Source organism: Varanus komodoensis, unplaced genomic scaffold, assembly GCF_004798865.1.
Source record: "Varanus komodoensis strain SLA01 unplaced genomic scaffold, ASM479886v1 scaffold1, whole genome shotgun sequence".
NCBI classification, from domain to species: Eukaryota; Metazoa; Chordata; class Lepidosauria; order Squamata; family Varanidae; genus Varanus; species Varanus komodoensis.
The window spans coordinates 2,453,434-2,469,648 of NW_025335268.1; the positions used below are offsets into that span (position 1 = coordinate 2,453,434).

General features: G+C 39.7%; 1 protein-coding gene across 1 annotated transcript in view; it reads right to left on the reverse strand.

Annotated features, from left to right (window-relative positions):
* Window positions 1-16,215, reverse strand: part of USH2A (usherin) — a 579,889-nt gene that overhangs the window by 258,349 nt on the left and 305,325 nt on the right. The window contains exon 37 of the mRNA XM_044449731.1: window positions 4,393-4,572. Within this exon, the coding sequence (XP_044305666.1) occupies window positions 4,393-4,572 (180 nt within the window). The remainder of the gene's footprint in view (window positions 1-4,392; window positions 4,573-16,215) is intronic.

Here is a 16,215-nt window from a genome sequence, read left to right on the forward strand (position 1 = left end):
CAATCCAGTGAGGCTCCCCACAATCATCTGAACTTGGAAGATTATGGGTATCCTTTGCATGACAGCAGGAGAGGAGAGGTGAAGGTTGTAAAACACATAGATGGTAAATTTTAGTTATCTAAATATTCAGGGAGGAAGTGCACAGTATGAGGATATTTTGTACACTGGAACAGCCTATATCTGCCCCTCCTCATTCCCAAAGCCCATCTCCAAGGTCATTCTTCTGATCTCGGAGCTGAGCTCGTACAATTCTTTCTGCATCAGCTGTGAGGGTGGAGGGTGAGCTCACTGAATTCAGGCCCAGCTTAACCTTGGAGCGAGTTTCAAGATCAGAGTGTGAAGTCCAAAAAAGGCTATTGCCATCTAGACTATTCAACAACTGCAGGATTGGACTGCTCATATTTAGATAAGTTAAATTACATATGACAGAAACATGATTATATTCACATTTCTTCAATCAAATCAAACAGAACTAGTCCAGAACTTGAAGATGTTACCATTTCAATAGCAGCCTTTAAAGAATTTTCATTCTCTACAATTTATGGGCTAGTCCTTAACAATAATATTCTTGTCCAATATTTGCTTGAAACATATGTCTTTTTTGTTTTTGTTTTCTGTTACAAATGAATAAACTCACACTACACATAACTCATTACCAGTCATGATTTCTTTTTAAAATTTATGTCAGCAAATTATATTTGGTTTGGAAAACTGCTACTAATTAAAAATAAAAAAAGTTTATACTAAAAGTTCATTTAAAATAATAAATTATCTTGATTAGTTTACACAGGCAATTTTTTCCCAAAAATCATCTCAAATATACAATTGCCAAAATCAAAAACTATTTATTAAATGTTCAAAAGAACAGTAAGTATTATTTCAGAGGAACTAGCTTCAAATAAAATAAACCAAGTGCTCTTTTTATCACAGGGAAATTAATTGATTAATCCCAGCAATTAATTAAGGCTTTCGGTTCAATCCTTTACATATTTCTCAATTCCCATTCTTCATTAACTGATATTAAAACTTGAGATTTCAACCCCTACTAGACAGCATTAATCTAAAACACAGCTACAAACGATAGTCTCCTTGCAGTAAAGTACCTACACAGAGACCCATGTTGTGTGGGGGTGCAATTCTACAGATTTCCTTCAATTAAATGAAGAATTCTAATGGTACATTTGTGTTTAAATGGGACCTAGTCTGCATGAATACATAAAGAAGGATTATGCTAGAGTCAGTTTATTGGAAGATTCCCATCATTATATTCTATAGTTATCTAGATTAATATTAGCCAGACTACATAATCAAACTGGTCAGGAGCCGTTCCATGCAAGTGATATGTTGCATACCAAAGAACAGGGAGTTTATATTCTAAAAATGTATCAGGATGCTTTACCCACCTAAAACATGTCAAGGGTATACTCTTGGCTTATTTCCAGTTTTTGCTGTTGTAGGAGAAGGGTGAACAGATTGAAGGAGTAACCAGCCATTTGATACTGCCAGAGAATGCATGCTGAGAGACTGTGTTAAATCTTTTGAACTATGATGGTCAAGAATACCAGTGGAGTCATCACCATTGGTCTCCAATAAAGACTTCTGGATGACCCAAATGGTTGCAGACAATATTGTAATCATTGCATGTTGTTTCAATATACAAACACCAGTATACAAATGCCAATAGCACTGTGATCTGAGTTCGTGTAATCTTTAGCACCTTTCTCCCTGTAATTCAAGGTCACAGCCCAGATGGGAGTGCAACTTCATGGCCAGCGTTATACAATGTCATTAATGTTGGAACAGGACTAAAAGGATAGACTTTAGTGAAGAATGTTTCCTTTCAAAAGAGAATAACCACACAGTCAAACGTCTTCAAAAACTGGACTCAAACTACAATTCTTCAAATCTTTTTCATTTCTAATAAATTCCTCTTATCAACTGATTACAACAGAGTGCTACAGTTTACTATTTAATTTAAAATGTGGCACTAGGACCTGAAGATTTAATGTACTTATACAAAATTATTATAGTAAAATATAATGGAAAAGTAAATATGTATTAAAGATTGTCCTATATATCAGTGCTTTTCTCATATGTGCTGGTTCGTTTGTTACTCATTTCAGGATGAATCACAGTCCACTGGACAATGGGATGGGAGATTTCTTTAATAACTTTCAGTGCTAATTTAATTCTACTTAAACACACATAGTTTAGTGAATGCCACATGCTTTTCAGCATGATTTTATGTGTAAATCAGGATAATATGTTTTCAGATCATTAAGTAAAAGGAAGCATGAACTAAAACCTATTTAATCAATGAGGTATTGCTTTTAAAGTACCACAAGGTCATAAAAAAGATCATTTCAAAGCTATAAATTTCCTAATTGTAATCAACAACAATCAAATGATGGAAGAAACTATAGCATAATTCCTAGAATAAATTGGCATAAATATATGCCTGTCTTTAAAAATATTCTCCTTTTTCCTGGTGAGTCTTTCTGTCTCTGATGAAAATGTAACATTTTTTACACAAATAAACCACATACTCAACACATTGGAGGGGCTGTTCCTGATTTTCCATCTTTTATCATAAACACAAGAAGTGTGTGTCTGTGTTTCTCTCTCTGTGTGTGTCTGTCTTGTGCAAGCATAGAGGTGCATACTTGAAGAGATCTGAAATGGAATAGCTCAGCAATGCCCCAAGACTGCATCTTCTGTCAAAATGCAGGTGGCACTAGAATGGACACTAACCTACACACGCTGTAAATGGGTTTATTTTTTTAAATTTGTGCTGTCTTGACAGCTGTCAAAAGTAAGCTGTGAAAGAAAAGCAAAGATGCCAGGGATCTTTATGTGCAAAAGGGGGTAGTAAGCGGATCATTCCCTTTATTGCAAGATCCTCATATTTTTGGTTTGACCTGACTGTTCGCAATGTTCTAGCCTTTTTCCTGAAAAGCTTCTAGGTGTGTTAAGCCTAAGATACTCAGTTTTTAGAAGCTGTCAGTTTTGATAGGCATCATGAAAACTCAGGCTTCCTTTTCAAAATAGAGTTTAAAGAGGAAAAGGCCATGATTGTATCAGGGCAAGCCAGTGACATTTTCTCCACTGTGCCATCTGGTTGGGTGGCTGTCACTGGCAGTGGCCTGGATGAGCTTGACAGGAGTGGCAATGGGGGGGGGGGGGGTTGCTGCTTTTGGATGAGCAAATTGCTTACTGCGTCCATGTACCCACAATGATGCATAGATTCATAGAATAGTAGGGTCAGAAGGGGTCAAGAAGGCCACCAGGTCCAACTCCCTGCTGGTGCAGGATGCCAAGTCAAACCAACCCACACAGATGACTGTCCAGTTTCACCTTGAATGTCTCTAATGTGGGAGAGCCCACAACCTCTCTTGGCAACTAGTTCCTCTGTCCTATTGCTCTGACAGTTAGGAAGTTTGTCCCGGTGTCTAGCCTGAATCTGGGTTTCACTGATGCAAAAGCCCATTGTGAGTACAACAAAACCAAGAAAAAGGCATAAGTTGTCAGGGTGGCTTCTTGACCACAAATAAGCGACTCTTCAGATTCACAAGAAACAACTAAATATGGTTAGTTACTCATAATGGGTAGTTATGTCATGTGAACTCAGTGTCTGAGCTTTCAAAAATTATGCATGAAACCTACTGTGCTTAGAGAGTAGCTCATTATATCAGAGAGAGATATAGTCGATCAGGTAAGAAAATGATAGAGGGGATTATTTTCGGGGGGGGGGGGGAGATAGGATTGGGGAGGGAAGTTATAAGAGGTCCGGTAGGGAAATGAACAAACTAGGGAATGGAAGTAGTGATTGTGAAAAATTGAGGAAGAAAGTGAAAGAAGGCAATCAAACTGAAAGCTATCGAGGAAAAAAGGCAACGAGATAAGCAAAAGAGCCTGAGGCACAGTGAATGGCAGTTGCAAGCAGAACTCTACCCATTTATACTTCAGGGGAGGGGGGTGCAGAGTTCCCGCCAAAACTGTTAAAGCTGTAAAATCATCCTGGTAACAGGAACTGTGCAGGTGCAGCATCCATACGTGTGTGATGCACAGAGACCACAGTGAAGAAAGAGTTGGATCCTACTAGCGCTGAAGCACTGCAGGTCTCCCAGATATAACCATGAAAATTTATCCCAAGCTGCAACATGAGGGTTGGGAAACTACAAAGCTGTGCTTATGCTTTCCTCTCTTCTGGTCAACTCTATGCAGTACAGCTTAATATGCATTCCTTTTAGATAGGAGAATGAGGGTAAGAGACAGTACGCTTACACTCCACCTTCAGATATTGAAACTGTGGTCATAAAATGCTTACAAGAGAATGTCTGTGTTCTTACATGCTGTCCTCATGACATGTACAAAGTATATCATGATACTTACCCCCAGGAGGTATGGCAATGGTTACAGGATCACTGATCACATAGCCTTGGCTATTGGAAGCATTAACTTCTACTGTGTAGTTTGAAAATGGGACCAGTCCTCCAATCGACACCCACACATTTGCTTCTTTATTGGTATGTAAAATTCGTGTCCCATTTAAAATAACATAATCACCATTCACTGGAAGAGAAAGATAGCAAAGAGTGAACTTTTTTTTATATTTTAACTTAATGTTTGCATCTTACAAACATTTTAACTTAATGTTATAACTTAATGTTTGTATTTTAATTTAATGTTGTGAGCCGCCCCAAGGCTTCGGCGAATGGGGTGGCATAAAAATGTTTTAATAAATAAATAATAAATAAATAAATAAACATTTCTTCTGTTGTAAAAGAGTTCCCCTGTACCAAAACAGCCAGTTATTATTTTTGTTCAAGGTAAAGTCATGGATACAAACAGGATGCTAGAAAGAGAGTAGGTTAGAGGACTGGGCCAGAATCTCGAAGTGCAAGGTTCTAATCTGCACTCAGCCATGCAGCTTGCTAGGTGACTTTGGACCAGATACTGATTCTTGGCCCAGCCTCCCGCATATGGTTGTATGATAAAAGGAATAGGAAGAATACCATGTAAGCTCCCTTACATTCCTTGCATGAGAAAAAAAGCTGGAAAATAATTGCAACAATCAATGAATCATTCAGAAAAGAGGTAGGGTTGGTGAGTACCATAGGCTGGTCATGTAAACACTATAAGATGACTGTGTTACTAGTCAAAAAACCATGAAGTGTTATAATAAACCAGACTGCAAATCTACCAGAGGTAACCAGTGACAGAACTGAGTAACTCAGGGAACATTCTGGCCCTGTTCATTATAGTTATTAATGAACTAGATTAAGAAGTAGACACACTTAACCAAAATTTGTATATTTGTGTATAACACAAAACCAGGAAGGACTACAAACATATTATATACTAGCTATGCATTTTAGTCAGATGTTTGTTGACCCAAGTTTTACATAAAGCAAAATTCAAGGAAGATTTAAACATTCCTGCTAAGATGAAACAATCAAATCATTTTGAAGTAAGCAAAGGATTCTTATAATACTAACAGCATTTCTGTACATCTTTGTTAGTAATGGCCTGCACAACACCAGTGCAAACTTAGTGAAACCAATCTGGAGATCACATTCAGCAGAGCTGTTGACAAGCTGAAAGATTTAAAGGAGGGTTATGATAATGATTAGGCTGGAGCAGAAACCAAGATACAGGAGAAAATATTAACTAAGCACAGAAATGCTTTACAAAGAAGGGACTAAGGACAAGAAATTTTGAACCAGTCTCTAATGACAGGACTAAAAACAATAATCTGAACTCCATCTCCTTGTAGTTCCTACCATGTATTTCAGCTATTTGGCCATTTTCAGCTGTCTAGCTGAGGTGCTTCAGAATGAAGGAAGAAGGGAAACACAAAATCATATATTTAATGATTACTAAATCCTACTAAACTCATATTTTTGTGCATTATATTTTCTTAAATCCAATTTCCCATGAAAAAGAATGGGAGCAATAACTTTTTCTTTCTATTTAAAGGATATACATAGCAAAGAAGTAATATTTTCCATGGTGTTTTTAATTTGTGAAATCTGCTTTCAGTCACACAACAATGTTAGTTTTTATGTTTTAAAATGATGCTTAGAAAAGCTATCAGCAAAGAAACACTTTGTTCTGTTGTCTAGATAACAACATTAATACACAGTAATTATATAATTAGTTGTAACATTAAGTTCTAGTTATAGCAGAATGATTACTTGGCAATTATGAAAAGTATATAATTACTCAATAATTATGAGAAGTATGTAATTACATAACCATTTTATTCAGCTCCCCTCAAAAATGAACTTGCACATTTATAATGAGTTAGACAGTGCTGGAGTTCAAATTGCTCACTGCCAAATTCAAGCAGGAGATGGTGACAGATTTCCCAACAGGAATTTTACACAGAACAAAGGTTTAGTTGCAATACTGGCAGCTAAAATGCTAGGAAAATCTCCCCCACCCTTTAAGAAGGTCCTCAAATTACTCATGCTGGGAGTGACACGCCGTATGCAGCTTTGCCACTTTTCACTGCATAAACTTGACTTTCAGTGGGCTGGAAAATGCAGCCACATTGGTTCAGCCTGAAAGAAAGTGCGACACTGATAAGCATTTCATATCATTCGATGGCATTCCTGACTAGCCTGCCTCAGCTTGGATCCTATTTGTGAGTATAAGTGGGTAGTGCATTCCTCTTTCCATTTTTCATATGTGTCCTTCTGCCCACCTGACTTGCAATTCTAAACTCAGCAGTTTGACAACAAGAACGTGCCTCATGGCTGTATGAGCAATAGCTTGGGAAGCTGGCAAATTTCAAGGGCAGTTGTGTCTCTTCCGCACAACAGTGTTACGCCAAGACAACTATTTATGTATGGGGAGGGGGTCTCTTTCCTGACAAAATGGTCAGTGAGAATATGCTCATCAACCCCCTTGCAGTCAGCTCCTATCAGTGAGATGTATCTGTAAAAACACAAGCCAATGGCTTCCTCTAGGACCAGTCCCTGGGATCACAAAGAACCTGCAGAAAGTACTGAGCTGCTAATCCTTATTTCAGGACTAACATGCACAAACACTGCCTTCAGAAGTTTGACTTTATAAGACGATTGGACAATTTTGTCAAACAGAAAGCACTTGGTTGCTGCTAATCATGATAGAGATAGGCTGTCTCACCTCGAGATTCAATATTCCAAGTTGTTGAGGAATAGAAGCTAGACAAAGCTGTGGTCCTCATGCCTTTCTTAATGGGCATCCCAAGAAACATCTGGTTGACTGCTTTGGAAGCAGAGGTACCGCTAGACATGTTTAGACCCTGGACTTACTGGTTTTGTGGTGGAGATCTCTTAGACAGCCTCATATGTTATGTCATTTGTAAAAGACATCACTATCATTTATCTTTCAGCTCTCCAACCTCCATTCCACGTTTTAACACTCTATCTGCATGTCTGATATATTAAAGCCCTATTCTTGCCATCCCTTATTTAACAACAACAACAACAACAACAAGCCAAACTGTCAGCATGTGCAATTCATGGCTACCACGAATACAATGCAGTTTGCTTCAGGTTGTTGAGTTGGGATAAACAGCTTTCACTGACAATGAGAAAGCAGCCACAGGAAGAGATGGTGAAATGAATCAGTCCTAATACAAACAGGTAGGGATGTGCAAAAAAGTGAGCAGCCCCAACTTTGCCTAGGTTTGTTTGAGTGCCTTGACACTCACTGCAACTTATGCCTGAATCAGTTTTCATGCTAGGGAGGCGCTTTAGGTTGCATGAAAATTCATGCACATTTTTAATGCACATGCATGCATTAATTGTGCTCACTTTTGAAATGTACGCATGTTTCCCCCATTGATTAAAATATGTCTGTCTGCATGTTTCAAAGGCATGCAATTTTCAAATAAATGTTATGAAACCCATTTGTGGGGGAGCAGTGTCCAGGAATCACACTGTAAACACGGACTTTCACAAACTTTCCCCACAGGTTGCAATTGTCTCTGCGTTCAGATCTGGAAGATATAAACTGAGTGCATTCTGGTAAAAAACAAACTGATGTAGATTTCACATATCACCCTAGATAAATATGAAATGGATTTCAAGCACTACATAATTTTGACACCAGTTATAAATTGCACATGAAGACAATACTGAAAAAAATCATACTGGTTTTTTCACCTAAAACTGGATCAAAATTTAAATTATACATTGTATCTAACTACAATTAACTATCACACCAATGAAACATTTTGTTTTCCTAAATAACAAAAACAGGGTATTAAACCTTTCTGTTTCAAGACATCAAAGTAACTTCTTGATTAGCTTCTATTTCCTGTTCCACTTTGGGATTTGCTCTAGCAACAACATGAAGGTTGGGAAATGTGATTTCATTCTCCTTGCTCCATCTTTTCTGATCACTCTGTGATTATTGAAAGGGGTAAATGGTAAAGGGGTAAATGCCTCCTTTAGCCAACAGTTTTCTGTGCCTTAGGATTGGGGTATAAAATGACAGGTAAACCACTTACAAAGATAAGGGGCTGGTGAATTCCTTTCTACAGACAGTGGCAGAACTTGCTACACTAGTACAAATGTTAAGGAAATGCCAGAATGCAAAGGTGACTCCCCTTCATCTTCTACTGCTTTCCATTAATTATATCATCACAGTAACATGTCAAGAAATCCACAGAGAACAAAAGTTGCACACCCCCCAACTAAGGTTTTCCTTTGAAGTAGAGGTCCAAAATATGTGAACTTTTGGGTAGGCTGTCCCCTTTGACAGCCTGGGCCAGCCTCCCATTGTGCTCACCAAGAGCAGGCTGTGTAAGTAGCACTAATAAACTGACAGGGAAATGCCATAGAGAGCAATGAAGCGAGGAGATGAAGGCAGGTTTTCTGTCCCTTATACAACCTGTAGATCATGCAACTTCTTTTTTCTTTCTTTTTTTAAATACTTTTATCTCATAGACTCACAATTCCTGCTGAGAAGAGGAGGGTGAAAAATAAATGACCTCTTGACTCGAGTGTATTTAGGGGCTTGTTCTGCACAAGGAGGTTCACAAAGGAGATGTATCATAATCCAGGAAAGTCTGCAGGCTATCATATCCCCTGCTGTGTGAGCAGAGGTGGGTAATGCATAAGCTACAGATACTGAAAGGCTTGTATCTTTTTTTTTTCTTTTTAAGAAAACAAATCACTTCACTGCACTTTTCAAATAGGAGTCAAGGTATCATTTTATGTACCTTATTAGAGGCAGAAATAATGAACTTGCACTGAGTAGTAATTGGTGGATGGGACTTGGGTGAAAAAGGATCAGTAGAGGTTAAATGCAATACATGAGGAGATTAAATTTATATTTTTCCATAGACAAAGATAACATGCAGACAACTGCTTTTTAGAGATAAACCATAATACCAATGAGGACAGAAAAGCTTTAATGATTTCCAAATCTTATTAAAATATAAGCAAAAAGAAAAAAAATGTTCTTACTTATAAATCAAAACCTTGTTTCTGACAGCAGACGGAAGGATATTTTACCTGAATGAAAAACTTCTCCCATTGGATAATGGGCTGGTATAAATGGATGGCAGGGAGGTAATTCCCGCAAATTCAGTTTGTAAAACTGGAATTCCACAAATTAACCAACCATATAAGAGCCTGTGGTTATATGCAATAAAATCAACTAACTAACCCAAATTAAGAAATAATAGGTTAGAAAGGATTTTAAACAATTTTCCAAGATGAGAACTGCTAGAATCACTAAAGGTTGCATTATCTTTGTGTCCCTGACTCAAAAGATTCATACTTAAGAACAAATCTCTCTTTTCCTAACTTCAGACAGAAGTATGGCATGTTTGAGTAAAATATGGAAAAGTAAGGACTTTGGGAGGAATGTTCACATTCCAAACAGTGCATCTATCCTTCAATGTATGAATCACATAATTCCACTGGAAAACCATTTCCCCCACTGGTACACTGGTACATGGCCAAAGGGTGGATGGTGATGGAAAGAGACAAGTGCCCATTTTCTATTCTCCCTGCCTACCCACTGCTACCTTTTTTTGCCAACACTTGCCAGGTAAGTGAAAGGGAAAGGGAGATGCATTTAAATTGTGGCGAGCGTTGGTAGATCTTTTGATAAAATGAGAGCTGTCAGGGAATTTTTCTACGCTGTCGATTGGCTTAGAGAAATTACCCAATTTCCCTCTTCCTTTTTTTTCCAGGAAAACTCAGATAATTTCTAAGGTAACTGATTATACTGATTATGTCATATAGGAAGATGCTGCTTAGTGATTATGTCTGCCAATTTATTCCAACATCTTCTATACAAAATTATGTACAGAATTTAAAGGATAACTGACAGTTCATCTGATTACATTTAAGAGGAAAAAGCCTCTGAAGGGTGTTATTATGAGCACTTATTGCAAGCTTTTTTCTAGTACCCCTTTTGTGAATGAGGATGTAAATGCAAAGGAATTGTTAAAAAATGTTGCAAATCAGTTATGCATCTTTTTTCTTCAATACCTATGTAAATAGGTGCATAAAAATCTTATGGCTCACTGGTGCATGAATTAATGCTGTCCTGGGCCCATCATCCTATGGGGTTCACTAGACTGAAATAACACAAATGGGTATCCTTTCCCATTCTTCTTATAATCATTGTCACAAGAATTTTAATGCCTCATATATTCCTGTAATTTTTTTTTTCCCTGTGAGCTGTACTGTTTTGACCTTTTCAATATTCTGTAATTTGACTGGCTGGCCATTTCAAGTTCTTTCCTTTTTACAGCCTTATTAACTTGTGGGAAAGAGGTGAAATGGACAGCCAATCAGAATACATAATATTGCAAAGGTCACAGTAGTACAGTATAGTACCAAGCAGACCTGCAATGCTATCTATTAGGCATTAGCATTCCAATTTCTTATTCATGTTGCAAAGATCATAACAGGAATAGAAAATGGCCAACATCGAGCCATTCATGACAAAGATCATGATAGAAAAGGAAAGAGAATACACCAAATTTGGGGGAGGGATTCTCTTTATCTCATACTTCATAGATTTAATATGCATGTATAACAGAAAGAAATGTAATGGCAATATCAATCTGATTCAATACATTTATATCAAAAATCATCCTACATTGCTGAACTATGAGTCGCCATCCCTTCTAACGAAATTGCTCAAGGCGATGTATCAAGAATACATAAAGCATAAAAATGGGAAAACTAATTCTATAATGCTAATTCAAAGCAGCAGCAGCCTAACATTATTTAAAACAAAATAAACCAACCAAGCACTAGCAAGCAACAGAAATACAAAAACTGGTTTTATCTTGATGTATGAACTATACACAAAGGTGACCAATAAAAGCTTCCTTAATTTGCAATTGGGCACCACAACAGTAAAGGCCGTGCTCTGATTGAGCACATTATTTTCAAGCAGATCTGAGGATAAATCCATGCCATCTCCAGATAGGGCTGGGAAAAACCTTTGCCTGAAACTCTGCAGAACCACTGTGCTATACAAACCAAAATTATCATCTCCCTTGATCCTTAGACTTTCCAAAGTTTACCTTTGATGAAGGGGAACCACTACTGGCCCAGTGAAAAGGGGATTTACAGGGTATAATAATAATAATTTATATTTCTATACTTCCCAATTGCCAAAGCTCCCTGGGCAGTTTGCAGCAACAAATAAAATACAATGAAGATACAATAAAATACACTACAGTAAAACATAATAAAACACAATACAAAAATTTAAAGCTGTATTTTTTAAAAGCTACAATAGTTTACTCAGAATAAGTCACAAGATCTGCTCAGGAGTTGGCAATATAAGATACACCTAATTAAAAGCCCTGACATAGAGGACAGTCTTGATCTCATGTTGAAAAGGTACCAAGGTTGGTTCCAAACTTACAGTAGGGTGCTAAATCCTATTCAGCAGAGAAATCTAATAGAAACAGAGTTTTTGCAAGCCTGTTTTAAAAGCAATCTATTTATTTATTTATTTATTTAAACATTTTTATGCCGCCCCATTTGCCGAAGCCTCGGGGCGGCTTACAACAATAAATAAAACCACATAAGTTAAAATATACATATAAAATAGTCATAATAATTTAAAACACACAATATAAAATAAGCCGCCCTGGCCAGATAAAATTCAGTAGTATTAACATTTAAAATGTTGCTTAAATAAAAAGGTCTTTGCCTGGCGCCGAAAAACAAATAACGACGGCGCCAGGCGGACCTCTCTGGGGAGCGCATTCCATAACTTAGGTGCCACCGCTGAGAAAGCCCTCCTCTGAGTAGCCACCCTCCTAATTTCTCTCACGGAGGGCTCCCGGAGAAGGGCCTCTCCCGCCGATCTCAGGGGGCGACTGGGCATATATGGATGTAAGCGCTCCTTCAGGTAACCAGGACCCAAGCCGTTTAGGGCTTTACAGGTCATTACCAACACCTTGAATTGGGCCCGGACTTCAATGGGGAGCCAGTGAAGCTGACGGAGAACTGGAGTCATATGAACATAACGTCCAGTCCCCGTCAGCAGCCTGGTAGCTCTATTCTGAACCAATTGAAGTATCCGGACCGTCTTCAAGGGTAGCCCCACGTAGAGTGCGTTACAGAAGTCAAGACAGGAAGTCACCAGCGCATGAGTCACTGTTGCAAGGCAGTCGTACTCCAGGTAGGGACGCAGCTGATGAATCAGCCGAAGCTGGAGGAAAGTGCTCCTCGCCGCTGTTGTCACCTGAGCTTCAAGTGAAAGCTCCGGGTCGAGGAGCACTCCCAAGCTGCGGACCTTGTCCCTAGAAGGGAGTGCAACCCCGTTCAGGACAAGGTTCAATTCACCTTCTCCGAAGCCCGAACCGCCAACCAACAGGACCTCCGTCTTGTCTGGATTGAGCTTCAGTTTATTTTCCAAGTGGTTGATGAGAATCTCAATGGTGACAAAACCCAAGGCTTCTAGAATGTTCTTTTCCTGTTTTGTATGCACAGAAACCCCTAAGAAAAAGAAGGGGCAATGTCTCTCTGGGTAAATACAAAAGAATAACCTCCTAGTGGAGGATTCTTCTGCCTTTTTTCTCTGAGGTCACTAGAACAAAAGAAGCTGTTTGCTCTGTTTAAGGAGATGCCTGTGAAAGAATTTCTGAAGAAGCTGCAGAAGAACCTGTTAGCTCCTCTAGAGCTAACTTTACAAATAGTGGCTATGAGGAGTTAAAATGATCCCTTTTGGATAGCCTTGCAACTACATAGGTTCCTTCCTGAAATTCTACTCCCATCGATGTGGATAAAACTCAGCCTTACGATAGAATGGTCACACTTTCTTTTGCCAGATTTTCAAGACTTTGGCATAAGAAACTCCTGAAACATGCCCTTCAGCAGAACTTGTCTGTGAAAAGCTCAGGCAAGAAAGTAAAGTCCACTGCACATGACAATGGGTACCAGATGATTCTCTATTCAGCCTGTCAACAAGTATTAGCAGACTAAATGTACAGCTTGTAACATATGGATTGCATACTTCGAGTCTGAGGTACACTAGGATTTGTTTTTTACTCTTTTTTTGGCAAGTATTCCTTTTAAAGAAGTATTTTATGCTACTATAATAGGATCAATGGCAAGAAACAGTTTCTTCCTCTTTTCCCAAGATAAAAGGAAAAGTCTACCAAGCCCTTCATTAGCTTCTTTCCTTGCCAACTAGCTAACTAATCCTTTAGCTAGCAAGGATTACAGGAACTTCACTATTCTCTAGCAGGGAGGAGCATTCAATATTTATGGTCATTGGAGAAATTTTCCACACAAACAATTGGGTGACTTTAAGGAATTCCCAAATGTTATTGCCTAAAACTCACAGTGCTTGATATCTGTCTCTTCTTCCACAGAGTAGGTTTTCTTTGAAAAACACAGGATTTACTTGGACTTTAGAGATATTCTCAGCTTACTCAATTTCCCCATGTTAAAAATGAACTTTCATATGGAAATACTATAAGGGAGGAAGACCTTTGCATCTGTAGAGCTTCCTTGGAAAAAGAATTGCAGAGAAGAGAGATCACAGCCTTACCTGATACATGATTCAAGTCTCATTGTAACAGAGGCCACCCATGAAAAAAACACTGCTTTGGAAGACCTCTTTTCTACCTACTGCACTCCTTCTCTGACTGAGAATGGAAAGCTGAATTAACCACCAAAGCAGCATTCTGGTGAGTGAGGGATGGAGCAGAAAATCCCACTGATATTGGGGTTCTGTACATGGCTATGTATAGGTTGTTGATCTGCATTGAGCTGCGTGCTTGCATTCCTGCACTGACATTCTATAACTATCTGGAGACTCTGCTGGAAATGCCTCTAATATATTTATTTATAAAATTTGTATGCCATCCAATTACTTATGTCTCTGGATGGCTTACAGCATAAATAAATTGATGACCCACTCTGGCTGCAAGTTAATAAAATACAATAATAAAATTCAATATTAAAACATATTAAAATATTGATTAAATAAAAAGGTCTCAACCTGGCGCCGAAACACGTATAATGACGGTGCCAGGCAGACCTCTCTGGGGAGTGCATTCCATAGTCAGGGTGCCACCGCAGAGAAGGCCCTCCTATGGGTACTCTGTCTCCTAACATCTTTCACAGAGGGTTCCCGAAGGAGGGCTTCTGTTGCTGATTTCAGGGGGCGGGAGGGCAAATAGGGAAAAAGGAGTTCCCTTTAGGTATCCTGGTCCCAAGCCATTTAGGGCTTTATACATAATAACCAGCACCTTGAATTGAGCCCGAACTTCGATGGGAAGCCATTGGAGCTGATAGAGGACTGGGGTTATATGAGAATAACACTCAGTCCCCGACAGCATCCTGGCAGCTCTATTTTGAACCATCTGAAATATCCGGACTGTCTTCAAGGGCAGCCCCACGTAGAGCGCGTTACAGTAATCCAAACCAATGCATGTGTCACTGTTCTCCTCCAGGTAGGGACGTAGCTGATAGATTAGCCAAAGCTGAAGGAAAGGGCTCCTCGCTACCACTGTCACTTGGGCTTCCAAGGACAGCTCTGGGTTGAGGAGCATTCCCAGGCTGTGGACCCTGTCCTTTAAAGGGAGTGCAACCCCGCCCAGGGCAAGGCTCAAGTCACCTATACCCAGGAGCTCAAATCACCCACCAACAGAACCTCCTTCTTATCTGCACTGAGCTTCAGTTTATTGGCCTTCATCCAGCCCATTACCTTGGCCAGGCACCAGTTCAGGACAGCCACTGCCTCACCTGAGTTAGTTGAAAAAGAGAGGTAGAGCTGGGTGTAATCAGCATACTGATAACTCTGTAGCCCAAACCTCCTGATGACCTCTTCCAGCGGTTTTATGTAGATGTTAAATAGCAAGGGGGACAGAATGGAACCCTGTGGTACTCCATGGCAAAGTTGCCATGGCGCAGAGCCAAAGTCCCAGCACCACCTTCTGGAATCGTCTGTCAAGGTAGGAGTGGAACCACTACCAAGCAGTGCCTCCTACTTCCAATCACACCAGCCTATCCAGAAGGATACCATGGTCGATGGTATCAAAAGCCTCTGAGAGGTCCAGGAGAACCAACAGGGATACACTCCCTCTGTCTCTCTCCCTGCACAGGTCATCATACAGGGCAACCAAGGCAGATTCAGTACCGTACCCGGGTCTGAAGCCAGACTGAAATGGGTCCAGATAATCAGTTTCATCCAAGGGTACCTGGAGTTGTCCAGCCACCACCCGTTCCAACACCTTGCCCAAAAATGGGATGTCGGCCACGGGTCTATAATTGGCAGCCATCTCTGGATTCAGAGACGCCTTCTTTAGGACAGGCCTGATTACCGCTTCCTTTAAAGGAGCGGGCACCCGGCCATCCCTTAAAGAGGCGTTAATAACCTCCAGGATCCAGGAACCAATCCTGTGTTTGGCTTTGGTCAGCAGCCACAAAGGGCAAGGGTCGAAAAGCAGGTGGTAAGACATACTGGTCCAAGTAAATTAATGGATGAAATTCATCCATTAATACCTGACCAGACGGGGTCATTGGTGTCTTCCCTAAGGGATCTGAATCAGTTGTGGAGTCCAGCTCGTGACGAATCTGAGCAATTTTCTCCTTGAAGTGCTGGGCAAAGTTGTCACAGTGGGCCATCGATGGTGGTACAGGATCTTTCTTAGGGCCGGGGTGTATCAGCCCATGTACCACTCGAAAAAGCTCCTCTGGACGGCACTGTGAGGAGGCAATGGAAGTG